The following is a 25,254-nucleotide window of genomic DNA, read 5'->3' as shown; positions in this document are numbered from 1 at the left end:
CAATTCTCGAGTGGTCAAAAATGGTCAAACCCTGGTAGCCGAATAAAAATAAAACCAAAATAAAAAAATCTGTGAATATAAAAACATCTTTAGTGATTATCTTAATTTTCCGGGGTGCCCCCCCCACCCCCGTGCCACCACCCTAGTAAAGTTCCCACAGTAAAACCTGGCCATTTCTGCCACTGTTCACAGTGAGTCTGCAGTGCCTTCAGGGACCCTCAGAGATCGTGCAATGTCTTCAGGGACCCTCAGAGACCCTGCCTTCAGGGACCCTCAGAGATCGTGCAATGTCTTCAGGGACCCTCAGAGACCGTGCGATACCTTCAGGGACCCTCAGAGGCCCTGCGGTGCCTTCAGGGACCCTCAGAGACCACGCTACGTGGCAAGCGAGGCGGGCACGATCTCCCTCAGCAGTTTGTTGAGCGCGGCGATCTTCTCCTCCAGCAGGAAGTTCCTCTTCTCGGCGCTCTTCTGCCGCTGCTCCGTCACCTGCAGGGCCCCCATCAGTTGAGAGTTCTCCACATATAGATCCTTCAACAGCGCCCCTCGCTGGCTGCTCTGAGCCCGCTGAGGAGAGAGAGAGACAGACAGAGAAAAAGATAGACAGACAGGCAGACAGAGAGAGAGAGACAGAGAGAGAGAGAGAGGCATCAGCTGGGAATTCTCCACGTACAGATCCTTCAACAGCACCCCCTGCTGGCTGCTCTGAGTCCGCTGAGACAGAGGAGACGACATCTCAAACACACACCTGTTTATTAGAACTGTTTATTTCTGGCTTCTCTTCTTTTATCTTTCTCTTACTTCTCTTAACCTATTTCCTCTAGTATTGGCCCGGGCCTTTATTTAGCTCAGCTGCAGATGGTATTTCTAATTGTCAATGTTTGTTTATTTACTCATATTTTAGTGCCAAGCCTCCTTGTTCTCTGATCTGCTTCTGTTGGGGTTCATTTGGTAGCTGTTTTTTTGTTACTGCGAGGCATTATGATAATTATTTACGATAACGGTAATCCACGACGGCATGCTCCAGAGACTTCAGAAAACAAACTTAAATCTATTGTTTTTAACCCTGGGGAGTCCATATCTCCGCCCAGAGGTGAGAAGAAGGAATTCGTCTTCTTCTTTTTCTTGATACGTTTTTTATTGATTTAAAAATGTAAACATACAAGAAGATAAAAGATAAACAAGAACCACAAACATCTACACAAAACACAAAATACATACACAAATTCAATCAGAAACATGACCCCGCCCCCCTCCGCGTAGGTCCCCCCACATCCACCGACCCACACAAATAATTGGCTGCATTTGACCCATCCTCTACTAGGAACCTTCCTAGAACTAGGAGCAGTGAGCAGCCACTGTGCAGCGCCCGGGGACCAACTCCAGTTCTTTTGCCAGTGCCTTGGTCAGGAGCACTGACAGCAGTATTAACCCTAACATACATGTCTTTTGATAGTGGGAGGAAACCGGAGCCCCCGGAGGAAATCCACACAAACACGGGGAGAGCATGCAAACTCCACACAGAAAGGACCTGGGACTGACCGGGGTTCGAACCCGGGACCTTGCTGTGAGGCAACAGTGCTAAACACTGATCCACCGTGCCGCCCCCGAATAAATTGAAAACTAGTCAGATATGACTAGTTTTCATTTTCGGGAAATTCGGGGGCGGCACGGTCAGATACCCAGCTAGCACGGACGGACCCGGACGAATCGAGAGAGCCCAATGGGGGCCAGCTCAAGTCATATCATGACGAGTCAGATCTGGCCCAGATTATCACTGTATCACTATCCAACTCATTTCACTCACCGGTCACCATTGATATATCCATGAGGATAACTAAATGGTTGCAATCAATCACGTATTTCTCAGCCTGGGCTATTTATTTATCCAAAATCCGAGTGATCAGCATGTGGACAATCTGCGCTGATTAACAAACTGTTTATTTGTGAAGGTGGGACTACGAGGAGATGAATTGCGGGGAATCCTGCAATTGTCTGCAATGTGTTTCGGGTTCTTCTTACACAGATTGTAGACAGTTACACTGTGATGTCCGATCCAAGACTTGACGCCAACGTTTAAAATATAAAACAAGTTTCTGCCATAATCCTACATAGGCTATATTCGTGTCTCATAGCCTAACAGGAGCACTGGGTAAACAAACGTTATAGGGTGACACTTGTCAATTTTGAGGGAATTCCTCAATGATTCTTCGAGATTAAGGTTTGAATTAAATTAGCTTTCGTTTGTATTAAAACTGTCCAGACTCCATGGATGTATACATGGATGGATGTATACCGGTATAAAAAGAACAAGGGGTCCATGTTTTGAAACGGTAGGCTATATTACTCCAACATACAGCAGATAATTTCAGCGAACAGTTAGCGATAGCCGTTCCATAAGTTGTAGATCCCGAGTTCAAATCCCACTCAGGGTGGTATTTTATTTTTTGAAAATGTAGCATAAATTGTTAATCTGGACATAATTATAGCTTTATGTATAAAGTTGCTGAATATACACTGTGTACATAGCAGAATAACTGAACATGCCCATTCATGGTAACGGTCATATTTCTACGTCAGCTTGACGTTCCCGCGTAGACGTCTAAATCATCCCCAAATCACCCTGTGATCCTGCCTAGTCCTGAACGTCACTGAAACACGTCATCACAACGTTATCATGACGTCATTTTGCTTGCTGGGTATGACTTGGGGGCACGGTGGCGCAGTGGTATCGCTGTTGCCTCACAGCCAGTGATGGGCAAGCTACTTGGAAAATGTAGTAAGCTAAGCTATCAGTTACTCTCGATTAAATATAATGTAGCTAAACTACATTGAAGCTATCCCCAGAGAAATGTAGCAAGCTAAGCTACCAGCAACATGGCAAAAGCAGCTTGCTACATCAAAGCTACTTTTTTCTCACATTGAATCAATTTCATGTCAAAGAACAAGGGTCACTAGTGACTGAGAGCAGGTCTGAGAGCAGGTCACGTGGGGGCTGGGTTTACCCAGGCTAGAGTAGTGCCGGGTCTTGCTGCAAGAGAGGCAAGGATGCTAAAAGGCAAGGATGAGACAACAACACTTGTTGTCCATCATAATGGAACTGGAAGTGCGTTATTGGCTACACAGGCACACTTGACATATGCAATGTCTCCTCCTGTTTAATGCAAACTGCAGCAGAAATCTCCACTGCGTGCTTTGCTCATGGATTTTCTCTGGCGAGTAGATTGTAGCTTTTGCGGGAAGCTACAAGCTACTTGGGTCTATAAATAGCTTAGCTACTGAAAAAGCTACTTGGTTCAAAACTAGTGAAGCTACCACCAAGCTACTGAGAAATGTAGTTAAGCTATGTAGCTTCGATACTTGTAGCAAGCTACTGCCCAACACTGCTCACAGCTAGAAGGTCCTAGGATCGATTCCCACCTGGGATGCTGTGAGCGCTTAAGGAATGCGTGCCCGTCCGCATGTCCTCGAGTGCCCACCGCCCGGGTGGGGTCATCAAAAGGGCCTTTCTGTGTGGAGTTTGCATGTTCTTCCCGTGCCCCCTGGGGGTTTCCTTCATATAGGAACCCCCTTCACCAAAACATGCAATATCCTGGTCGCTGAAGTGGTGCCTCCTCTGGTCGTTAAGGGCGCCTGTTCGGAGGGAGGGGAACTCGTTGGAATAGCGTGATCCTCCCACGTGCTATGTCCTACCGGTGAAGCTTCCCCTGTCAGGTGAAAAGAAGCAGCTGGCTAACTGCCCATGTTGGAAGCATGGAGCCAGTTTCAGCTCTCCCCAGATCGGCAAAGGGTGGAGCAGCAACCGGGATAAATAAATTAAAAATTAGCACTAATGGGGGATAAAAATAAGATAAACACATCTGGAAAATAAATATTATAAAAAAAAGAAGATATGACTTGAATGTCACTTGTAAAATCATCCACTGTTTAACGTTTGTGCGACCACTATTTTGAGGCTTTTGGGCGATGTAACAAGGCAACCGCTCACTTTTTGGCACATTGCCACCCCACGTTATCGCTGGAATGCACCGGGAACTTCGCAGTGAGACATGTGCGTTATGGAGTAGTGGAGAAAGGTGTTGGGCAGAGATCTCGTGTTGTGGATGCTGTATGGAAACCTGTGCGTGTGTTTTGGGCACTGCCACTTCCTGCTTCAGGCTCTCCTCCTCTGCACTCCACCCCACTCCTCACCTCCCCCCCGCCCGCTCTACTCACCTCCCCCCGCCCGCTCTACTCGCCTCCCCCCCGCCCGCTCTACTCACCTCCCCCCGCCCGCTCTACTCACCTCGCCCCGCCCGCTCTACTCACCTCCCCCCGCCCGCTCTACTCGCCTCCCCCCGCCCGCTCTACTCGCCTCCCCCCGCCGCTCTACTCACCTCCCCCCGCCCGCTCTACTCGCCTCCCCCCGCCCGCTCTACTCACCTCCCCCCCGCCCGCTCTACTCACCTCCCCCCGCCCGCTCTCCTCACCTCCCCCCGCCCGCTCTCCTCACCTCCCCCCGCCCGCTCTACTCACCTCCCCCCGCCGCTCTACTCACCTCCCCCCGCCCGCTCTACTCGCCTCCCCCCGCCCGCTCTACTCGCCTCCCCCCGCCCGCTCTACTCGCCTCCCCCCGCCCGCTCTACTCGCCTCCCCCCGCCGCTCTACTCACCTCCCCCCGCCCGCTCTACTCGCCTCCCCCCGCCCGCTCTACTCGCCTCCCCCCGCCCGCTCTACTCACCTCCCCCCGCCCGCTCTCCTCACCTCCCCCCCGCCCGCTCTACTCACCTCCCCCCGCCCGCTCTACTCACCTCCCCCCGCCGCTCTACTCGCCTCCCCCCCGCCCGCTCTACTCGCCTCCCCCCCGCTTGCTCTACTCGCCTCCCCCCGCCCGCTCTACTCGCCTCCCCCCCGCCCGCTCTACTCGCCTCCCCCCGCCCGCTCTACTCGCCTCCCCCCGCCCGCTCTACTCGCCTCCCCCCGCCCGCTCTACTCACCTCCCCCCGCCCGCTCTACTCACCTCCCCCCGCCCCCTCTACTCACCTCCCCCCCGCCCGCTCTCCTCACCTCCCCCCGCCCGCTCTCCTCACCTCCCCCCCGCCCGCTCTACTCACCTCCCCCTGCCCGCTCTTCACCTCCCCCCCGCCCGCTCTACTCACCTCCCCCCCGCCCGCTCTACTCACCTCCCCCCGCCCGCTCTACTCACCTCCCCCCGCCCGCTCTACTCGCCTCCCCCCGCCGCTCTCCTCACCTCCCCCCCGCTCTACTCGCCATCGGCCAGGAAAAACAGAACATCTCCCGATGTTTAGAAACAAAGATCCCTCATGTCTAGAAAAGTAAAACCAGTTAAAAACGAGTTATAATGAATCAGTCGGTGATTGGGGTTCCTGGAAGATAAAATTATATTAATCCATGCCATATCCACCCAAATAAATATTAAAAATATGAATCCACACCATATCCACCCAAATGATTATACTGCCAATTCCTGCTTCAGGCCTCCAGTCCAAGTGGATGTTTGAGGCAAATTCAAAGAAATTCCGTCAAGGCATCCCTGAGATATCACGTTGAGCTAGAAAATGGCATTCCTGAGGTCACAGTGACCTTGAACTTTGACCAGCAAAATCTAATCAGTACATCCTCCAGTCCAAGTGGACGTTTGAGGCAAATTTGAAGAAATTCTGTGAAGGCATCCCTGAGATATCGCGTTAATGAGCTAGAAAATGGCGTTCCTGAGGTCACAGTGACCTTGAACTTTGACCACCAAAATCTACATGGTACAAGTTTGTGTTGATAGCAGGGACAATGGGATATTCTATTCCAAAGGATATGGTACAGTAAGAACATGGTAATTCCATGGAAACAAACAAGGCTTCCTTTTACAGTACAGTTTAAGCTTACTTAGTGGGTAGCTTGTGAGGTTTTACTTGATAACGTTTTGGAATGTACATGGTACAAGTTATTGTATAGTATAATTACTGGGTAAATACCAGGTAAATACCTGGTAGTTATCGGTTAATATCTGGTAAATACCGGGTAAATACCTGGTTATTACTGGGTAAATACCTGGCCATTGTCGGGTAAATATCTGGTAAATAGTTATTATCAACCTAACACGGTCACATTTACACAAATTGATAGGTAATAGTGGCGGTTTATAATCTATAATATATAATTACTGGGTAAATACCAGGTAATTACCGGGTAAATACCTGGTAGTTGTCAGGAAAATATCTAGTATATACCGCGTAACTACCTGGTATTTACCGGGTAATTACTTGATAATTAGCAGGTAAATACCCAGTAAATACTTGTAATTACGGGACGGCATTAGCTCGGGAGGTAGAGCAATGATCATCTTGACATTCCTGTGTAGATGTCTAAATGATCCTCAAATCGGCTGTGATTTGGCCTAGTCCTGGACGTCACTGAAAGATGATATCAGAACATCATCATGATGTAATTGTGTTTGCTGGGAGACTTCTTTCAGATGAGAGAGGAAAAACATTCCAATACATTATTGTGTCTTCACATGTGAAAGGTCCAAAAAGAGAATTCAATCTGAATTATCCTTGTCACTCATGTGCTCATTGTAACAGCACAACCCACACCAATTAGTTCAAACACCTCCATTCAGGGCATACTTTTAATGTAAAGTGGTGCATTATGTGTGTAATACAAAAATGTCCTTAATGGTAAATGGACTGCATGACAAGCTGCCATGCAGGGTGCTGGCTATAGTCACCAAAAGCAATTTCAGGGATAAACCCCATCAACCTTCTGTAGTGGACGCCACTACGCCCTATGGTTTGATGTGTGTGTGGGAAAGACACAATGACAACTGAAAATTCTGATTTCAGAACACAAAAGCTCCATCATGAGACAAGAACTAACCTCTCCTGTTGCAAAACACGTTCTTGAACACAGCCACGCAATCTCCAGCTAACATTTCCAAGATATTGAAAAAGTTCATAAAACACCGCAAAATAAGGAGGCAGCATGTGGGGTTTTAATTACTGTTACTGACTTACCTGTCTGAAGTTGAAAGTTTTTCATCCCACGTGGGGTTTGAAATTTGAGCGGCAATGGTCTTTAGTTAGCATAAGTCATGTGCTTTACCAAGTGAGCTATCCAGACTGTTGTATTTAACTTTGTAGACCATATTATATGTATCTGCAGAGCCAGAGAAGTACTTGTCGTATTGACAGTATGTTCTACCCAAATACCAGTTTCTGTCCAGATACTTAAAGGGATATTGTACAAAAAAACTGCTTTCTATCCAAGTACTACTTCAAGTTTCAAGACATCACCCACTACTCAGAGGAAAAAACTACACCAATCTACCAGATGGTGGCGCTATAACAGCCAACCACCACTACTACTGCTGCTGCTGCTACTACTACTACTATTGGCTACTAGTGGCGGCTGTGGCTCAGGAGGTAGAGTGGGTTGTCCACTAATTAGAAGGTTGGTGGTTCGTTCCCCGGCTCTTCCAGTCCGCACGTCGAAGTGTCCTTGGGCAAGACACTGAACCCCAAATTGCTCCCGATGGCTGTGCCAGCACCCTGCGTGGCAGCTGGCCGCCTTCGGTGTGTGAATGGGTGAATGTAGGCACATTGTAAAGCGCTTTGGATAAAAGCGCTATATAAATGCAGTCCATTTACCATTTACCATTTACTATTCTTAGTACTTCTGCTGCTACTACTGCTACCACTCCCACTACTACCAACACTATTACTACTACTGCTACTACTACTACTACTAGTACTGCTTGGAAACCGTCAGGTCACCGGATCTCAACCAAACTTTGTTTACTTGTGCATATACCAAGTCTGAATAAATGTGCACTATCTGACATATACCCCCCAAGTCACCGGAAGCTTGGACCCCGCATCGCCGCTTGCGGCTATATTTATTATTATTATTACCGGGTCAATACCTGGTAGTTACCAGGTAAATACCTCGTCATTACCGGACTGTAAAAAGAAGGGTTACCGAAATACGGTATAGCTAAGCTAAGTTATCCTTTATTATCCTGGTGGGGAAATCATCCTCTGCTTTTGACCCCTAGGAACCTTCCTAAAACTAGCAGCAGTGGGCAGTCACTGGGCAGCGCCCGGGGGCCAAGTCCAGTTCGATTGCAGTGCCTTGCTCAGGGGCACTGACAGGAGTATCAACCCACACAAACATGGGGAGAACCTATACTGTATGTAGAGTATACTATGTTTTCTGCCCGTCTGTCTGTCTGTCTGTCTGTCTGTCTGTCTGTCTTACCTGTTGTTTCAGTTGTTGGACCTTCTCCTGGAGCAGCAGGCGGACAGCCTTCAGTTTGGTCTCCAGCTCCTCCACCTTCTCCTGCAGGGCCGCCATTGCCTTCTCATACTGCTCCTACACACACACGCGCACACACACACACGCGCACACACACCATAGACTGTATAAAAATATGGACGTAGCCTCCGTGATGTCACCGATTGGTTTGTGGACCCGTGTTTTGAAGCCTCGAGTTTGGCATTTTGAGGGTCGCCATCTTGTTTTTTGTTGGAGCCAGAAGCAGCTAGCGTGAGACCAGGGGTTTCCCACAGAGCCACAGCATCGCCTGCTATTGGGCCACGATCAGCGAGCTGCACGATCACTGGACAGGAGACCTGTCAATCACGCCCCAAAGCATCGTCTGTTTTATCGTCTATTTGACTCTAAATGGGAGCATCATTGACTAAATGAACATCAGGCTGTATTGAAGAAGACTTGAAACTAAAGATTGAGACCGGGGCCGATTCTAGCTATGGGCAGGGGTGGGCAATGCCACAAGACTCATGTCACTCAATGCCACATTGAGTGCCACATGTCACTCAATGCCACAAGACTCATGTCTGGGTGGGCAATGCCCACCCAGACATGAGTCTTGCCCACCCAATCAAAAGTTGGGAAAATATGTTTATTTTCACCTCCAGCCAATGGAAAAATTGCACAGAAAATACCAGTAGCGATTCTAGCTTTTGATTGGGTGGGCACTGAGCTTCAGCCCGCCCCCAAAGTCCTCTCGACTCTCAACTGTGGAGAAATGATGTGTCTGTCAGCAAACCCCTACCCAAAGACACGCCCTCAGCAGTAGATAACCAATCGGCGATTAGTATTCTTCCACACACACCATGGTGACTTTTCTAGGAAGAATAATCTTTCTCTCAGTTCGTGAATGCTGTGCTGCTAGCGAAAGCTCATAGCTTGACGTACATTGCATGACATTCACTTACTTCATCCAAAGCGATTTACAACACTGCTGTGCGTCGATATGATGATGTATCGCTTTCTCATACCAAAGCCCTGTGCTGCTGCTTCTCCTGTCTCTAGCGATGCTGCGCCAGCACATCAGCAGAGACTCCAGGGAACGTTATTAGACCTGTACCGTCCACAAGCACTGCTGCTGCTCCGACTCTTGTACCAAGCCCTGCCCCAATACAGCTCCCCTATATAATAGTTAAGTTGAATTCTGAATATATTGTAGGCTTGATTAGTTGATTTAATTGTTTTCTTTGTCACTTTCCAGGTTGAGTTTGAATAAGACTTCTAGTTTTGTAAATATTGGCTATGGTGAGATATCTCACTGTATTAGGGTTTAATCTTATTTGAGAACTAAGCTCATCCAATGGAAAATAAAATGTTATGTAATTTATTATTTTAAACTAAGGATGAAGGCTTTTTATTTAATTTTAGGGTAAGTCAATCTGATTTAAAGATTGTTTTTTTTTGTCACTTCAGTTTGGGTTTGAATTGGACTACAAGTCTTGTAAATATAGTTTTGAAGTCTAAATGGCAAGTATAGTTTGTAGCTATGGTGAGAAGTCTCACTGGGTTAGTCTTTAATTTGATTTGAGAAATAAGATCATCCAATGAAAAGAAATGTTATGGAGTTGATTATTTTAAACTGGATGAAGTATTTTTATTTATTTTTAGGGTAAGTCAATCTGCTTTCAAAGTAGTTTTCTTTGTCACTTTTCAGTTTGAGTTTGAATAAGACTAAACGTCTTGGAAATATAGCAATAGTTTTGTAAATAGTTAGTTTGTACATAGTTTGCTAATAGTTTTGACAATAATAATGTAAACATTGGCCTGTCACCTGAGTGAAAGTTCCTACTTACAGTTTGGTGACCCAAAACAGAATGGTGACTCCTACTGGAACAATTTGGTTCAGTGTTTATGCCTGTGTTGCTGTCTGTTGTAGTGTAAAACGACTAAAGGGAGAGCAGGTGCTTACATGAAAGTGAGTGAGAAAAGGAGAAGATACTGAATAATGACATCACAACAGTATAATCCTAATGTTAACTCATTCTCTGCCAAAGACGTACCCGGACGTACTTTTAACAATGGCGTTCTGTGCCAAAGACGTACTCGGACGTACTTTCATGTTTTGGCTGTTTACATTACATCAGACACTTTCCCAGCCTGTGACATTGTTTCAGGTCAAACTGATAAAAGGAACCCGCTAGTTTAGTATTTATGGGTGGAGCCTGTGGTCGAAACAGAGTCCGACCCAGAGTTCTCGGATGGCGACGATGGCGAGGAAGACGCCGGCGTTTTTGTTGTTGCTCGAAGGCTCCCCTTCACAGCGTTCTGATCCGTCTGACACAGATGAATCGGAGGAGGAGAAATGGGTGCCACTTGGAGAGAGCGATGACGATGGTAAAAAGTAGCCTATTTTTTGTATCGCGTTTGAGATTAAATGATCACACACACAACATTCGAGTATAATTGTCACGCATTGTTTATAACTTATGCCGCCGGCATGACTCGCTTCACGTTTCCTCTTGCCAGCTCTCCCTCTCAAGGGAGAGCTCTGTCACACTCAAGGGAGGGGGAATCACATGGATACGTCAAACGCGTCAAACCGCGTCACACACCCGTCCCCAGCAACCAAGGCGAAACATGTGTCAGATAAACATTTCAAAGTTTACAGCACTAACGTAGCTATTGTGTGATCTTCTGTGCTAACGTTAGTTATGAGAGGTAACGTGACAGCAGGTAACGTTACAGCACTCGTTATTCCTGTGTGTGTCTGTGTGTGTGTGTGTGTGTGTGTGTGTGTGTGTGTGTGTGTGAGAGAGAGAGAGAGTGTGTGAGTGTGACCACATAAGGGTTCGTTCCATTTATGCTTTTATCAAGCTAAGCTAAAAATCCACATGGCAACTGTAAAAGTAAATTATTTATTTGATTTTGTGCACATATTTATCATACTTTGATAAATACTGCGGCCAAGCCTCATCTGTCAAGAAACCCCAAGGGCCAGACTCTCTCTCTCTCTCTCTCTGTAGCCGCTCACTGGGCGGGATGGACCGACACAGCTCCCTCAAATACATTCTCTTATTTTTTATTTTTTATTTGGGAAAACAAATACTGTATATGTCTGATGTGTCACTGAGGCAAAAAATAAAAGGCTCAAAAGAGAGTTCTGCTTGAAACGGTGTCCTTCACTAAAAACCTCTTTTTCTCATATTTCTGTCCCAAGGAGGGCATTTTTAGTGAAAACAAGCTAACTTCCACTGCTTGTAACTAAACAAGGAAACATGGGAGAGTTTCAGTTTTTTACAAGGGGTAAGAAGAGAGTCTCTGCTTTATTGTGAGATATGTTGTGTAATTTTATTCCTAGCACAGAATATTCTGTGGGTCCTGGAAGATCAGGAAATATGCTCAAAATCCTGGCACTGGGAGCACACAGACCGAAATGACCCTGGCAGAGAATGAGTTAATTTAAAATTAAATATTCTTGGATGAAAGTCCAAAAAACGTCAAATTTTCTTCGGCGCTGCCCTTGCAGGCAGCACCGAGAGTCCATTCCTACCTAAAAGTACTTCCAGCGCCACTGAATATAATGCAATTTAATCCCCATCCCCGAACCCACAACCTCTGGCAACCTACCGCCAAAGTTGCCCCCTACCAGCCCACCCTAGTGTGGCAGGCTAGATACGGGCCTGATTGAGACCATCAACTCATTAGGAAAGTATTTACTGAAGTCATAAATCAAGGGAGAAGTAAGGTACTTTTCCCATTGACTACAATCTGACTTATTTTTGCAGCCAGTGGGGTCGCCCCCTGCTGGCCATTAGAATGAATGCAGTCTTAAGGCACTTCCACATTGGCTTCATTTTTCATCCCCAGAGGTTGCCCCTTTACATTAGGTCATTACATTACGCCCCTTCACAGACAGTACCTGTTGCAGTAGTAGCTGGTTGCCGGCCTGTTGACTCTGCAGCCTCAGTGTCTCCTCTAGTCTCTGGCTCCTGCTCTGCTCCTCCTGTAGGTGGCGCTGCAGCGGGCCCAGCTGCTCCCTGAGCCCCGCCTGCTCCTGGACCTCCTGCAGCCGGCGGCTGTGCTGCGCTTGGGCCACGCTCAGCGCCGCGCCCACAGCCACAGCCTGCAAGGGGCGACAGAGAGCAGCGTCAGGAGGGGGGAGGTGTAGGAAATGCTAGCCGCCGTCAGGTAGCTAGCCACTAACACTGGCAGGTGAAGACTGGGGAGCTATAGCTGTGTCTCAATCCAGGTGCTACAGTCTACCAAGGCCCAATTTGAAGACCGAATGTGTCACCACGGCGCGACCAAGGCTGTCCCATTTTGACGGCTCCTTGAAATGCAGCTGAGAAATGCAGCCTCGTTTTTCTAAATCTGCAGGATGCAACTGCTGTGTCCTTCACGGCCTACATATCCCAGAATGCATCGCACACCAGTTACCAGTGACAGAGTATTTTACAGCAAAGCTGCTTTAAATGTTGGCTCTACCACCATTAAGGGTTAATATGGCACTTTTAGAAGTTTAGAGATAGTGAGATAATGAGATAGACAAAAGATTCATCTAAATTTTAGATGACCTTTGTGTGCTCAGTTTTAGGGCTGGGATGATAACCGCATCACTGCAATACCACCGTCATGTGACTCTACCGCAGGGTATTATTTTTATTATTATTATTATGTTTGATTGTCGTCTACTTTATTATATTAATTACAGGAACATTGACAGAAGAAGTTCAGCAGGCTCTAGGCAGTCTTACAATAAAGGAAATAACCAGCATGAATAATGTGTTTAATGCAGTGGCGGCCGGCCACTAGAGGGCGCCAGGGCACCGCCCCACCTACCCACATGAAGGAGGGGAAAATAAAACGTTATACTGTATATATATATGGAACGATATATATATATATATATATATATATATATATATATATATATATATATATATATATATAATTTTATGAGCGAGGTGAATATTAGATAGTGAGTATATAATCTGCAATAAATAATAAATAATAAATAAATGCGTACTGTTTTGGGTCAACTACTTTCTGCCACGGATGGCGGCCGGGGACTTCCGGCTTCCACCAGTGCTAAGCCAGGATCTGTGTAAATTGCACATGCGCTGTTCGCTCTCAAAACAAAGGGATTTGGGGCACTGGTATCTAGCGACCAGGTGGAGGTGGGGCCAGGTAGAGCGACGGCAATGCATTCTTGATGGACTCTATTTGCATGCACGAATGTGCTTTCCTCATAGGTAATGTAATGTAACTCATTCACATGCTGTGGCAAGTCCTTCTTCCAAAGTGTTTATGCCATGTGCTTTTCAAGTAAATATGGATGCTAAAGGGAAGTTTGATGTAGAGATCAGAGGGCTGCTGACCAGGTTACTGTGTCTATTTCTGTAATCTGCTCCGTGATTGATATGCCTACTAATGTGTTGGCCATATGATTCAGAAGGTACTAGTAGGCTAACGTCCGTTACTACTTGCTTGATTTAGGGCTGGAGTGGATGATAATTGAATAGCCTATTATTATTTGTTGTCTTTCAGTAGAATCATCGTGATGATATTGATATGAAGTTATTTTAATAGTGAAATTTCTGCTGTCTAAATTGATGATGACAAGCAAATGTTACTTAAAAACTGATCAAATGAGGTATGGCAGGAATATTATTTGAAAATGAAAGGTTTGTTTGACATCACCATTCAGTTCAATGAGATGAACACTGATTTTGCATACGTGAAACATATGATATTGATATTGAGAAGAATCCTTATGATTATCATATTGATTTCAACCCCATTGTCCAGGCCTATATTTGGTATAGCCCTACCTGGACAAAAGTGCACCAGCCGCTACTGGTTTAATGTCAAATGTTGAGCTCTGTTAATTAATTGGGAACGATATGCAGGCTGCACCTGTCTTCTCTCCTCTCTTCTCATTCGTCTGACCGACAAGACAACACTCAAAAACACTCTCACATGCTCACAGGATTTCTCTTAAATGTTTCATCGACATGGTTTGTCTGACACAGAGAGCTTTTAAAGCCTACATTTGGAAAAGAATCACAGAATGATGAGATCATAGCATGTCCAGCAGTGTTTGAGAAATGAAACGCAGCACCAGGCAGCCAGTCAGCCTGGCTCTAGTCAGAAGTGCAGTCACTGCACTGTTTAATTAGAGTAACCTTAGATATGATCATTTATGATTGATTTAAAGATACATCAGAGAGGATAGGCTACAGCAGGGATACACTCAACTTGCTTTGCCCAGGGGCCACTTTTGCAAAATGACAGGAGGCCAGGGGCCAGTTAATAAACAAACATTCGTATACATTTTTCTGTAGCGGATTGTAGGTTTTTGGGGTGTCAGCCGGAGTTTAGTCTCACAATTTTTTGCACACAGGATATTTAGTTAGTTATTTTAAGTTAAGTTAGTTAAGTACATTTACGGTAAGTGCCTGGGCGGCGAGCAGACGGCCATATTTGACAATTTAGCTGGAGCTCAGTCAAACTTGATTTAACATTAGTTTTCATTGTGAATAAGAAAATAGATGGGGGGGCCACTCTGCACCCTATCATGGGCCACATCTGGCCCCTGGGCCGCAAGTTGAGTATCAGTGGGCTACAGCATGATTGTTTTGCTCATAGGCCCTCCAAACCGCGGTATAACTGGCCATGGTGGTGAAAAATTCATACCGTCACAGTCCTTTTTTTTTTTATTAATATTTTTTATCCCATTTTTATCCCCCATTAGTGCTAATTTAATTTATTTATCCTGGTTGCTGCTCCACCCTCTGCCGATCTGGGGAGAGCCGAAACTGGCTCCATGCTTCCTCCGAGACATGGGCAGTTAGCCAGCCGCTTCTTTTCACCTGACAGAGGAAGCTTCACCGGTAGGACATAGCACGTGGGAGGTTCACGCTATTCCAACTGGTTCCCCTCCCTCTGAACAGGTGCCCTTAACGACCAGAGGAGGAACCACATTAGCAACCAGGATATTGCATGTTTTGGTGAAGGGGGTTCCTATATGAAGGAAACCCCTGGGAGGCACGGGGAGAACATGCAAACTCCACACAGAAAGGCCCGTCACAGTCCTACTCGGTTTATCAAAATAATAGCTATTTAGCAATCTGATTTTTGTTTTCATAGATCTGAAGAACCAGGACGAGTCATTCATAGGGCTTTCACACCGGCAGGGCTCCGTGCCGGTTCCGGTTCCAGAACCCTAATCTGAACTGGCCGGCGCGTTCAGACCGAAAAAATAATTGGTTCGGAACCTGAAAAGTTGGTTCTCAGCGGAACCAAAAAATAGTTGGTTTTCCTTGGGAACCGTGACATCATCAGTGGGCGTGTCTCATTCTAGGCTGTGAAAACGAGCAGGAAGGAGAAGAAGGCAGTGACAACATGGAGAAAAATAATTTGCAGTGGTCTGCTGAGGAAACCAAATGTTTAGTGGCGATTTGGGCATCTACCGAATCTCAAGAAAAGCTAGAAAGCAGTACAAGAAAGAGCAAGTCATATGCCGAACTTGCAGAAGAGAGGGCCAAGGCTGGGTTCACTCGAACGCCAGACCAAATAATTAATAAACTTAAAAAAATAAAAAATAAACTTAAGAAGGACTACCGAATAATGTCCTCCCACTTTGGTTCCGCTTAAACTGGTGTGAACACGGGCTGGTTCGCCAGAAAGCACCAAGGTTCTGAGACTCCAGAACGGAGCCGGAGCCAGAACCAGAACCGTGTCTGTCTGAAAGCGTTATCAGTGGTGGACGAGTATAGAGTTCCTCCCCCCTCCACACACACACACACACATTCCGATATGTGAAGCAGTTTGGGTGCCTTGTAAAGCACTATCTAAATCCAAGGCCAGTGGTGGTCTAAAGGTTAGAGAAGCGAGCTTGTGACTGGAAGGTCATCAGTTCAATCACTGGGACTGGCAGGATAACTCTGGGTAGTGAAAAGGCAGCGCTTGCCCCTCCCTCATTACCACCACTGAGGTGCCCTTGAGCAAGGCCCTTAACCCCAACTGCTCCAGTGGAGCTGCTCAGTGGCCAGCAGATCAGACTGTGTGTGTGCGTGTGTGTGTGTGTGTGTGTGTGTGTGTGTGCGTGCGTGTGCGTGTGTGTGTGCGTGTGTGTGTGTGTGGTGTGAGAACAGGGCGCTCCTGAGAGAGCATTGCTCTCAGTGAGACTCTCCCTGTATAAATAAAGATTAAAAAACAATAATAACTAGAACAACCGCACCGCGGATTCATGCCTCCGCCATTAGTTCATTCTTGAGTCCAAATCGCCATTTGAGGCAAATTGGAAGAAATTCCGTCAAGGCGCTCCTGAGATATTGCGTTACAGAGCTTGGAAATTGGGTGTGTGAGGTCACAGTGACCTTGAACTTTGATAACCAAAATGTAATCTGTTCATCCTTGCGCCCAAGTCGATGTTTGAGCCAAATTGGAAGAAATTCCATCAAGCCGTTCTTGAGATAACGCTTTATCGAACTTGGGAATGGCATTCGTGAGGTCACAGTGACCTTGACCTTTGACCACCAAAATCTAATCAGTTCATCCTTGAGTCCAAGTCGATGTTTGAGGCAAATTTGATGAAATTCCATCAAGGCATTCCTGAGATATCGCGTTAACAAGCTTGAAACTGGCGTTCGAGAGGTCACAGTGACCTTGGCCTTTGACCTTTGACCACCAAAATCTAATCAGTTCATCCTTGAGTCCAAGGCAATGTTTGAGGCAAATTTGATGAAATTCCGTCAAGGCGTTTCTGAGATACCGCGTTAACAAGCTTGAAAATGGCGTTCGAGAGGTCACAGTGACCTTGACCTTTGACCACCAAAATCTAATCAGATCATCCTTGAGTCTAAGTCGATGTTTGAGGCAAATTTGATGAAATTCCGTCAGGGCATTCCTCAGATATCGCGTTAACAAACATCGGACGGACGTACGGACAGACAACGCGGATCCATAATGCCTCCGGCCTGGCTATCGCCGGCGGAGGCATAATAAAGTTGTTCTCAGCAGACTGCCTGACTCAGACCAGAGATGGATAATTTAGAGACACCTCACTCCTCTGCCAACAGTAAGAAATGGCACTCTTCCGGTCTCCTAAATGGGTGTGGTTATCAGCTTGTGATTGGCTGTCTGTTAATGGTATGAAACCTTATTGGCTGACCAGTCTCCTAAGGGGGAGTAACAGTGGCAAAACAGATACAGGAAGTGACTGGAAGTCGAGGTTCGTCTCTTTTGAAAAGTCTCTGGTCAGACTGACCTGGTCCTGGGCGTGACTACGCTCCGTCTCCAGATCCCTCTGCCGGGTCTTCAGGTTCTCACACTCCTGCTTCAGCCGCTCCACCTCCACAGTCTGGAGCTGCAGCTCTGACAGCTGCAACAAAAATAAATACATGAAATAAATAAACAATAAACAAACAAATAAACAATAAACAAACAAATAAACAATAAAGAAACAAGTAACACAGAGCATCTACTGTGGGACAGGAGGGAGTGAGACATCCCTGTGGAGGTTTATTTGGCATGACGAGGAGACCAAAGAGCAGACCCAGGACACTGCAGGGACTACATCTCCCAGCATGCCTGGCAGTAGGCCTACTTCGGGACTGTGTTAAGGCTGAATTATGCTCACCCTGCCGTGAAGGGCGCGGGGGTGGAGCGAGGGGCGGGCGCGTCAAATTACGTAAATTTGTTGGCCGTGGTTATTCGCTAGCTCCAGCGGCCGCTCGCGTTGTGCCTGACTTTTTTTCTAACAGCGCGAGCTTCTCTCCAAACATGGCCGCATTCAAACCATTGAGCCCTGAACACTGAGCTGTGTTTTCGCCACATTTCTTGACCCATGTGGTAGGCTATAAACTTAGATTTGCAACTGTTCGTTTTTAGTCATTTCACCAAGTAAATGTGTTGTGTTGAGAGCATTATTGAGAGAGATTAAAAGCAGCACAGAGTAGTAGGCTATCAGGGCTGAGTAGTAAAAACGGCTTTCAGTAAAAACAAGTTTGGTGAGTCCTTCATGTGCTGATGTGCGGTCGTTTGAGAGTGAAAGCGCACTCAGTACTGCACAGCGTTTCATTGCGACTTTTCACCATTGTACAATACATGCTGATCACTTTCTGAGTATAATGGCATCTGCCCCAGCGCGAGGTCTGCACGGTGACTCACGGAGACTCGCGGGGCCCCACCCCCACGGAGCTTTGCTCGAGCATAAGAGCACCTTTAGCATCACAGCTATATATTAGCCCATTAGCTGTGTGAGTAGTATTCTACAGCAGCAGACCTAACACCACATAATGAAACCCTGCCACATATTAGCCTATATTTCAATAGCCTACATGTTATTGTGCATGAAAAATAATAAACATAAATGACATGAACTGTAAGTCTGGCACTTAATGTTGATGAAGCTCAAGCTCAGGATTATTAGCCCACATACAGCACTGAGCACATACACAATACACATACAGCACTGAGCACATACACACATACACATACACACTACACATACAGCACTGAGCACATACACAATACACATACACACTACACATACAGCACTGAGCACACTACACATACAGCACTGAGCACATACACACATACACACTACACACTCCATACAGCACTGAGCACATACACACTACACATACAGCACTGAGCACATTACACATACAGCACTGAGCACATACACACTACACATACAGCACTGAGCACACTACACATACAGCACTGAGCACACTACAGTTGATGTGCACTAAAGTAGACTAAACACAAAATGACTCCATACACCTTGGCAGAGTTCTGCACTCTACTGAGCACATTTGTTCTTGTTTTCTATTTAGTCAAATTTAAAATTTAGTCAATTCGATTTAGAAATGACAATGATATCAAACAGAGAAATTAAATATATTGTTATTATTATTATTGTGATTATTATTATTATATTCCACTATTTTTCCTGATGTTTTAGGTTTTTGCCATGGTATCGTTTCGGTATCAGTATCAACTCATCTGTTGGAGCAGGCTGTGATTGGTCAGTCTCAGTGTGTGACTCACCTGTTGGAGCAGGCTGTGATTGGTCAATCAGTCCGACTCACCTGTTGGAGCAGGCTGTGATTGGTCAATCAGTCCGACTCACCTGTTGGAGCAGGCTGTGATTGGTTAGTCTCAGTGTGTGGCTCTCCTCCTGCAGAGAGGTGGTGGTCTGGTCCTCCTGCTCCTCCTGAGCCCATCTCAGCTCCTCCTGTTCCCTGCTCAGCTTCCGCACGCCTGCCTCCAGATCCTCTACCTGACACACACGTCATCACATGTTAGGCCCCTCCCCCATCTCCACCTGACACACACGTCATCACGTTATGCCCCTCCCCCATCTCCACCTGACACACACATCATCACATGTTAGGCCCCTCCCCCATCTCCACCTGACACACACGTCATCACGTTATGCCCCGCCCCCACCTGACACACACGTCATCACATGTTAGGCCCCGCCCCCATCTCCACCTGACACACATGTCATCACATGCTGGGCCCCGCCCCCATCTCCACCTGACACACACACACCTCGGTCTCGTTTGAGTTGACTGCCGCCTCGACTGGAAAGCAGACGAGAGCAGCCGAGCGCAGTCAGGCAAGGCATCAACAAGCCGTACACTGCTGCTTTTCTTCTTCTACAGTTTTGTTTAACAGCGGTTTGTAAACAAATTAAACCGTGCATTAGCGCCACCTACACTCACTGCTCAAAAGACCCAGCCCTTCAGATTACGTATTTTTATTTTAATGTAGGCATTACAGGTGGTATTTATGTATATGGTGTGACAGCTTGGAATAGATATAAAATTGAAGTTTCTACACTTCACTGTGGGTTTGTGATGCACCTGTGTTGGACCAATGGGCGCTCAGCTTGATGCGTTTCTCGTCATCCTCTGTCATCCGCAGTCGGCCTCGCGCCTCGCTCCAAATCTGCGCCCGCCTCGCTCTCACGAGAGTCCCGTGGCTCACGCAGGCGGAGCAAGTCGGACAACTTTTCTAACCCTCATGCAACGGGCCAAGCAAGGCGCTGGTCGAATCTGCGCAGAACTACGCCATCTCAAACAAGCCTATTATCACATATTAGGCCCCGCCCATCTCCACCTGACACACACCATGTTAGGCTGGCTTTACACGGTGACATTTTCATGCAACTTTAGTTGGTTGAAACTCGGTGAAACGAAGTTGCAATTGATTTGCATGGTGTGTAAAGCCCTCTGCAACACACTTGAAACTGGTCTGAAACTCTGAAGGCGCAACATTGCAAAACTCTCAACGTTGTGAAACTAGTTTCATGCAGCGAATCAAAAGGCTGTAGCGAGAAAAACAAGAAAACATTGTGACAGATGAAACATTACCAATCTATCTAGCTAGTTTTAGTGACATAAACTACCGTGTTGCATGAGACTTGATTTTTTTTTAATTAGTTTGTGTAACTGTCAAGTTGCATGGAAATCATGTTGAATGCAATTTGCAACCTGCAAATAGTTGCGTGTAAGTTTCACCATGTAAAGCCAGCCTAAGATAATGTTAGCTCCTAACCACTATATTCAGTACAAGTACAGTACAAGGTCACTTTTACAAGCTACACAATACAGCGAGGAGCAGGGCACTAGTATGTGTAAATAAAGAAAGGAAACGAAGATGTGGATGGCTAAAGATTGACACTATTTTCTCATCATTTCTATCATTTCTCAGTAGCCACCTTGTCCTGAGCCGCCTGTAGCTTCCTCTGCAGAACAGCTACTTCCTGGGCGTGGCCAGTCTTCTCCTGACTGACAGCGTGAAGCTGAGAGCGAAGAAGCTCCACCTCCGAGTCCAGAGAGCGTACAGAGTCCTGCAGCTTCTCCCCCTACACACACACACACACACACACACACACACACACACACACACACACACACACACACACACACACACACTTAATTTATATTAAAGTAAATAGTAAAGTTTGTCACACCACCACAAATGTGTTCTTGACCACCTAGCCTAATTTTAAGGATCAAAAAAGTCGCCAAGTATATAAACTTAGGTTTCCAAATCATGAAAGGATAAGCTCTGCTCTGAAACTGGTTCCCTCTCCCCTGGCTGTATAGTCTCTCTCCCCTGGCTGTATAGTCTCTCTCCCCTGGCTGTATGAAGCCTCTCTCCCCTGGCTGTATAGTCTCTCTCCCCTGGCTGTTTAGTCTCTCTCCCCTGGCTGTATGAAGCCTCTCTCCCCTGGCTGTATAGTCTCTCTCCCCTGGCTGTGTGAAGCCTCTCTCCCCTGGCTGTATAGTCTCTCTCCCCTGGCTGTATAGTCTCTCTCCCCTGGCTGTATAGTCTCTCTCCCCTGGCTGTATAGTCTCTCTCCCCTGGCTGTATGAAGCCTCTCTCCCCTGGCTGTATGAAGCCTCTCTCCCCTGGCTGTATAGTCTCTCTCCCCTGGCTGTATAGTCTCTCTCCCCTGGCTGTATAGTCTCTCTCCCCTGGCTGTTTAGTCTCTCTCCCCTGGCTGTATAGTCTCTCTCCCCTGGCTGTATAGTCTCTCACCCCTGGCTGTATGAAGCCTCTCTCCCCTGGCTCTATGAAGCCTCTCTCCCCTGGCTGTATAGTCTCTCTCCCCTGGCTGTGTGAAGCCTCTCTCCCCTGGCTGTATAGCCTCTCTCCCCTGGCTGTATAGCCTCTCTCCCCTGGCTGTATGAAGCCTCTCTCCCCTGGCTGTATAGTCTCTCTCCCCTGGCTGTATAGTCTCTCTCCCCTGGCTGTATGAAGCCTCTCTCCCCTGGCTGTATAGCCTCTCTCCCCTGGCTGTATAGTCTCTCTCCCCTGGCTGTATGAAGCCTCTCTCCCCTGGCTGTATAGTCTCTCTCCCCTGGCTGTATAGTCTCTCTCCCCTGGCTGTATGAAGCCTCTCTCCCCTGGCTGTATAGCCTCTCTCCCCTGGCTGTATAGCCTCTCTCCCCTGGCTGTATAGCCTCTCTCCCCTGGCTGTATAGCCTCTCTCCCCTGGCTGTATAGTCTCTCTCCCCTGGCTGTATGAAGCCTCTCTCCCCTGGCTGTATAGTCTCTCTCCCCTGGCTGTATAGCCTCTCTCCCCTGGCTGTATAGCCTCTCTCCCCTGGCTGTATGAAGCTTCTCTCCCCTGGCTGTATAGTCTCTCTCCCCTGGCTGTGTGAAGCCTCTCTCCCCTGGCTGTATAGCCTCTCTCCCCTGGCTGTATAGTCTCTCTCCCCTGGCTGTATAGTCTCTCTCCCCTGGCTGTGTGAAGCCTCTCTCCCCTGGCTGTATAGTCTCTCTCCCCTGGCTGTATAGTCTCTCTCCCCTGGCTGTATAGTCTCTCTCCCCTGGCTGTATGAAGCCTCTCTCCCCTGGCTGTATGAAGCCTCTCTCCCCTGGCTGTATAGTCTCTCTCCCCTGGCTGTATAGTCTCTCTCCCCTGGCTGTATAGTCTCTCTCCCCTGGCTGTTTAGTCTCTCTCCCCTGGCTGTATAGTCTCTCTCCCCTGGCTGTATAGTCTCTCACCCCTGGCTGTATGAAGCCTCTCTCCCCTGGCTGTATAGCCTCTCTCCCCTGGCTGTATAGCCTCTCTCCCCTGGCTGTATAGCCTCTCTCCCCTGGCTGTATGAAGCCTCTCTCCCCTGGCTGTATAGTCTCTCTCCCCTGGCTGTATAGTCTCTCTCCCCTGGCTGTATAGCCTCTCTCCCCTGGCTGTATGAAGCCTCTCTCCCCTGGCTGTATAGCCTCTCTCCCCTGGCTGTATAGCCTCTCTCCCCTGGCTGTGTGAAGCCTCTCTCCCCTGGCTGTATAGTCTCTCTCCCCTGGCTGTGTGAAGCCTCTCTCCCCTGGCTGTATAGCCTCTCTCCCCTGGCTGTATGAAGCCTCTCTCCCCTGGCTGTATAGCCTCTCTCCCCTGGCTGTATAGCCTCTCTCCCCTGGCTGTATAGTCTCTCTCCCCTGGCTGTATAGTCTCTCTCCCCTGGCTGTATGAAGCCTCTCTCCCCTGGCTGTATAGTCTCTCTCCCCTGGCTGTATAGTCTCTCTCCCCTGGCTGTATAGCCTCTCTCCCCTGGCTGTATGAAGTCTCTCTCCCCTGGCTGTATAGCCTCTCTCCCCTGGCTGTATAGCCTCTCTCCCCTGGCTGTATGAAGTCTCTCTCCCCTGGCTGTATAGTCTCTCTCCCCTGGCTGTATAGCCTCTCTCCCCTGGCTGTATAGTCTCTCTCCCCTGGCTGTATGAAGTCTCTCTCCCCTGGCTGTATGAAGCCTCTCTCCCCTGGCTGTATAGTCTCTCTCCCCTGGCTGTGTGAAGCCTCTCTCCCCTGGCTGTATAGTCTCTCTCCCCTGGCTGTATAGTCTCTCTCCCCTGGCTGTATAGCCTCTCTCCCCTGGCTGTATAGCCTCTCTCCCCTGGCTGTGTGAAGCCTCTCTCCCCTGGCTGTATAGCCTCTCTCCCCTGGCTGTATAGTCTCTCTCCCCTGGCTGTATAGTCTCTCTCCCCTGGCTGTATGAAGTCTCTCTCCCCTGGCTGTATGAAGCCTCTCTCCCCTGGCTGTATGAAGCCTCTCTCCCCTGGCTGTATGAAGCCTCTCTCCCCTGGCTGTATGAAGCCTCTCTCCCCTGGCTGTATAGTCTCTCTCCCCTGGCTGTATAGTCTCTCTCCCCTGGCTGTATGAAGTCTCTCTCCCCTGGCTGTATGAAGCCTCTCTCCCCTGGCTGTATAGCCTCTCTCCCCTGGCTGTATGAAGTCTCTCTCCCCTGGCTGTATAGCCTCTCTCCCCTGGCTGTATAGTCTCTCTCCCCTGGCTGTATGAAGTCTCTCTCCCCTGGCTGTATGAAGCCTCTCTCCCCTGGCTGTATAGTCTCTCTCCCCTGGCTGTGTGAAGCCTCTCTCCCCTGGCTGTATAGTCTCTCTCCCCTGGCTGTATAGTCTCTCTCCCCTGGCTGTATAGCCTCTCTCCCCTGGCTGTATAGCCTCTCTCCCCTGGCTGTGTGAAGCCTCTCTCCCCTGGCTGTATAGCCTCTCTCCCCTGGCTGTATAGTCTCTCTCCCCTGGCTGTATAGTCTCTCTCCCCTGGCTGTATGAAGTCTCTCTCCCCTGGCTGTATGAAGCCTCTCTCCCCTGGCTGTATGAAGCCTCTCTCCCCTGGCTGTATGAAGCCTCTCTCCCCTGGCTGTATGAAGCCTCTCTCCCCTGGCTGTATAGTCTCTCTCCCCTGGCTGTATAGTCTCTCTCCCCTGGCTGTATAGCCTCTCTCCTCTGGCTGTATAGCCTCTCTCCCCTGGCTGTATGAAGCCTCTCCCCCCTGGCTGTATAGTCTCTCTCCCCTGGCTGTATAGTCTCTCTCCCCTGGCTGTATGAAGTCTCTCTCCCCTGGCTGTATGAAGCCTCTCTCCCCTGGCTGTATGAAGTCTCTCTCCCCTGGCTGTATGAATCCTCTCTCCCCTGGCTGTGTGAAGCCTCTCTCCCCTGGCTGTATGAAGTCTCTCTCCCCTGGCTGTATGAAGCCTCTCTCCCCTGGCTGTATAGTCTCTCTCCTCTGGCTGTATGAAGTCTCTCTCCCCTGGCTGTATAGCCTCTCTCCCCTGGCTGTATAGTCTCTCTCCTCTGGCTGTATGAAGTCTCTCTCCCCTGGCTGTATGAAGCTTCTCTCCCCTGGCTGTATAGTCTCTCTCCCCTGGCTGTATGAAGCCTCTCTCCCCTGGCTGTATAGTCTCTCTCCTCTGGCTGTATAGCCTCTCTCCCCTGGCTGTATAGTCTCTCTCCTCTGGCTGTGTGAAGCCTCTCTCCCCTGGCTGTATGAAGCTTCTCTCCCCTGGCTGTATAGTCTCTCTCCCCTGGCTGTATGAAGTCTCTCTCCCCTGGCTGTATAGTCTCTCTCCCCTGGCTGTATGAAGTCTCTCTCCCCTGGCTGTATGAAGCCTCTCTCCCCTGGCTGTATGAAGTCTCTCTCCCCTGGCTGTATAGTCTCTCTCCCCT

The 25,254-nt window shown here is 48.0% G+C and overlaps 1 protein-coding gene across 1 annotated transcript in view; it reads right to left on the bottom strand.

The window, feature by feature from the left end:
- Window positions 1-375: 375 nt before the first annotated feature.
- Window positions 376-25,254, bottom strand: part of ninl (ninein-like) — a gene marked incomplete at both ends in the record, with an annotated part of 124,172 nt that continues 99,293 nt past the window's right edge. The window contains 6 exons of the mRNA XM_083650792.1: window positions 376-567; window positions 8,254-8,367; window positions 12,185-12,388; window positions 17,537-17,650; window positions 19,406-19,555; window positions 21,002-21,148. Coding sequence (XP_083506918.1) covers window positions 376-567; window positions 8,254-8,367; window positions 12,185-12,388; window positions 17,537-17,650; window positions 19,406-19,555; window positions 21,002-21,148 — 921 coding nt within the window. The remainder of the gene's footprint in view (window positions 568-8,253; window positions 8,368-12,184; window positions 12,389-17,536; window positions 17,651-19,405; window positions 19,556-21,001; window positions 21,149-25,254) is intronic.

The sequence above is a fragment of the Poromitra crassiceps genome (assembly GCF_964638095.1).
Source record: "Poromitra crassiceps genome assembly, chromosome: 14".
In the NCBI taxonomy this organism is placed as follows: Eukaryota; Metazoa; Chordata; class Actinopteri; order Beryciformes; family Melamphaidae; genus Poromitra; species Poromitra crassiceps.
This window is presented reverse-complemented; position numbering and strand designations above follow the sequence as displayed.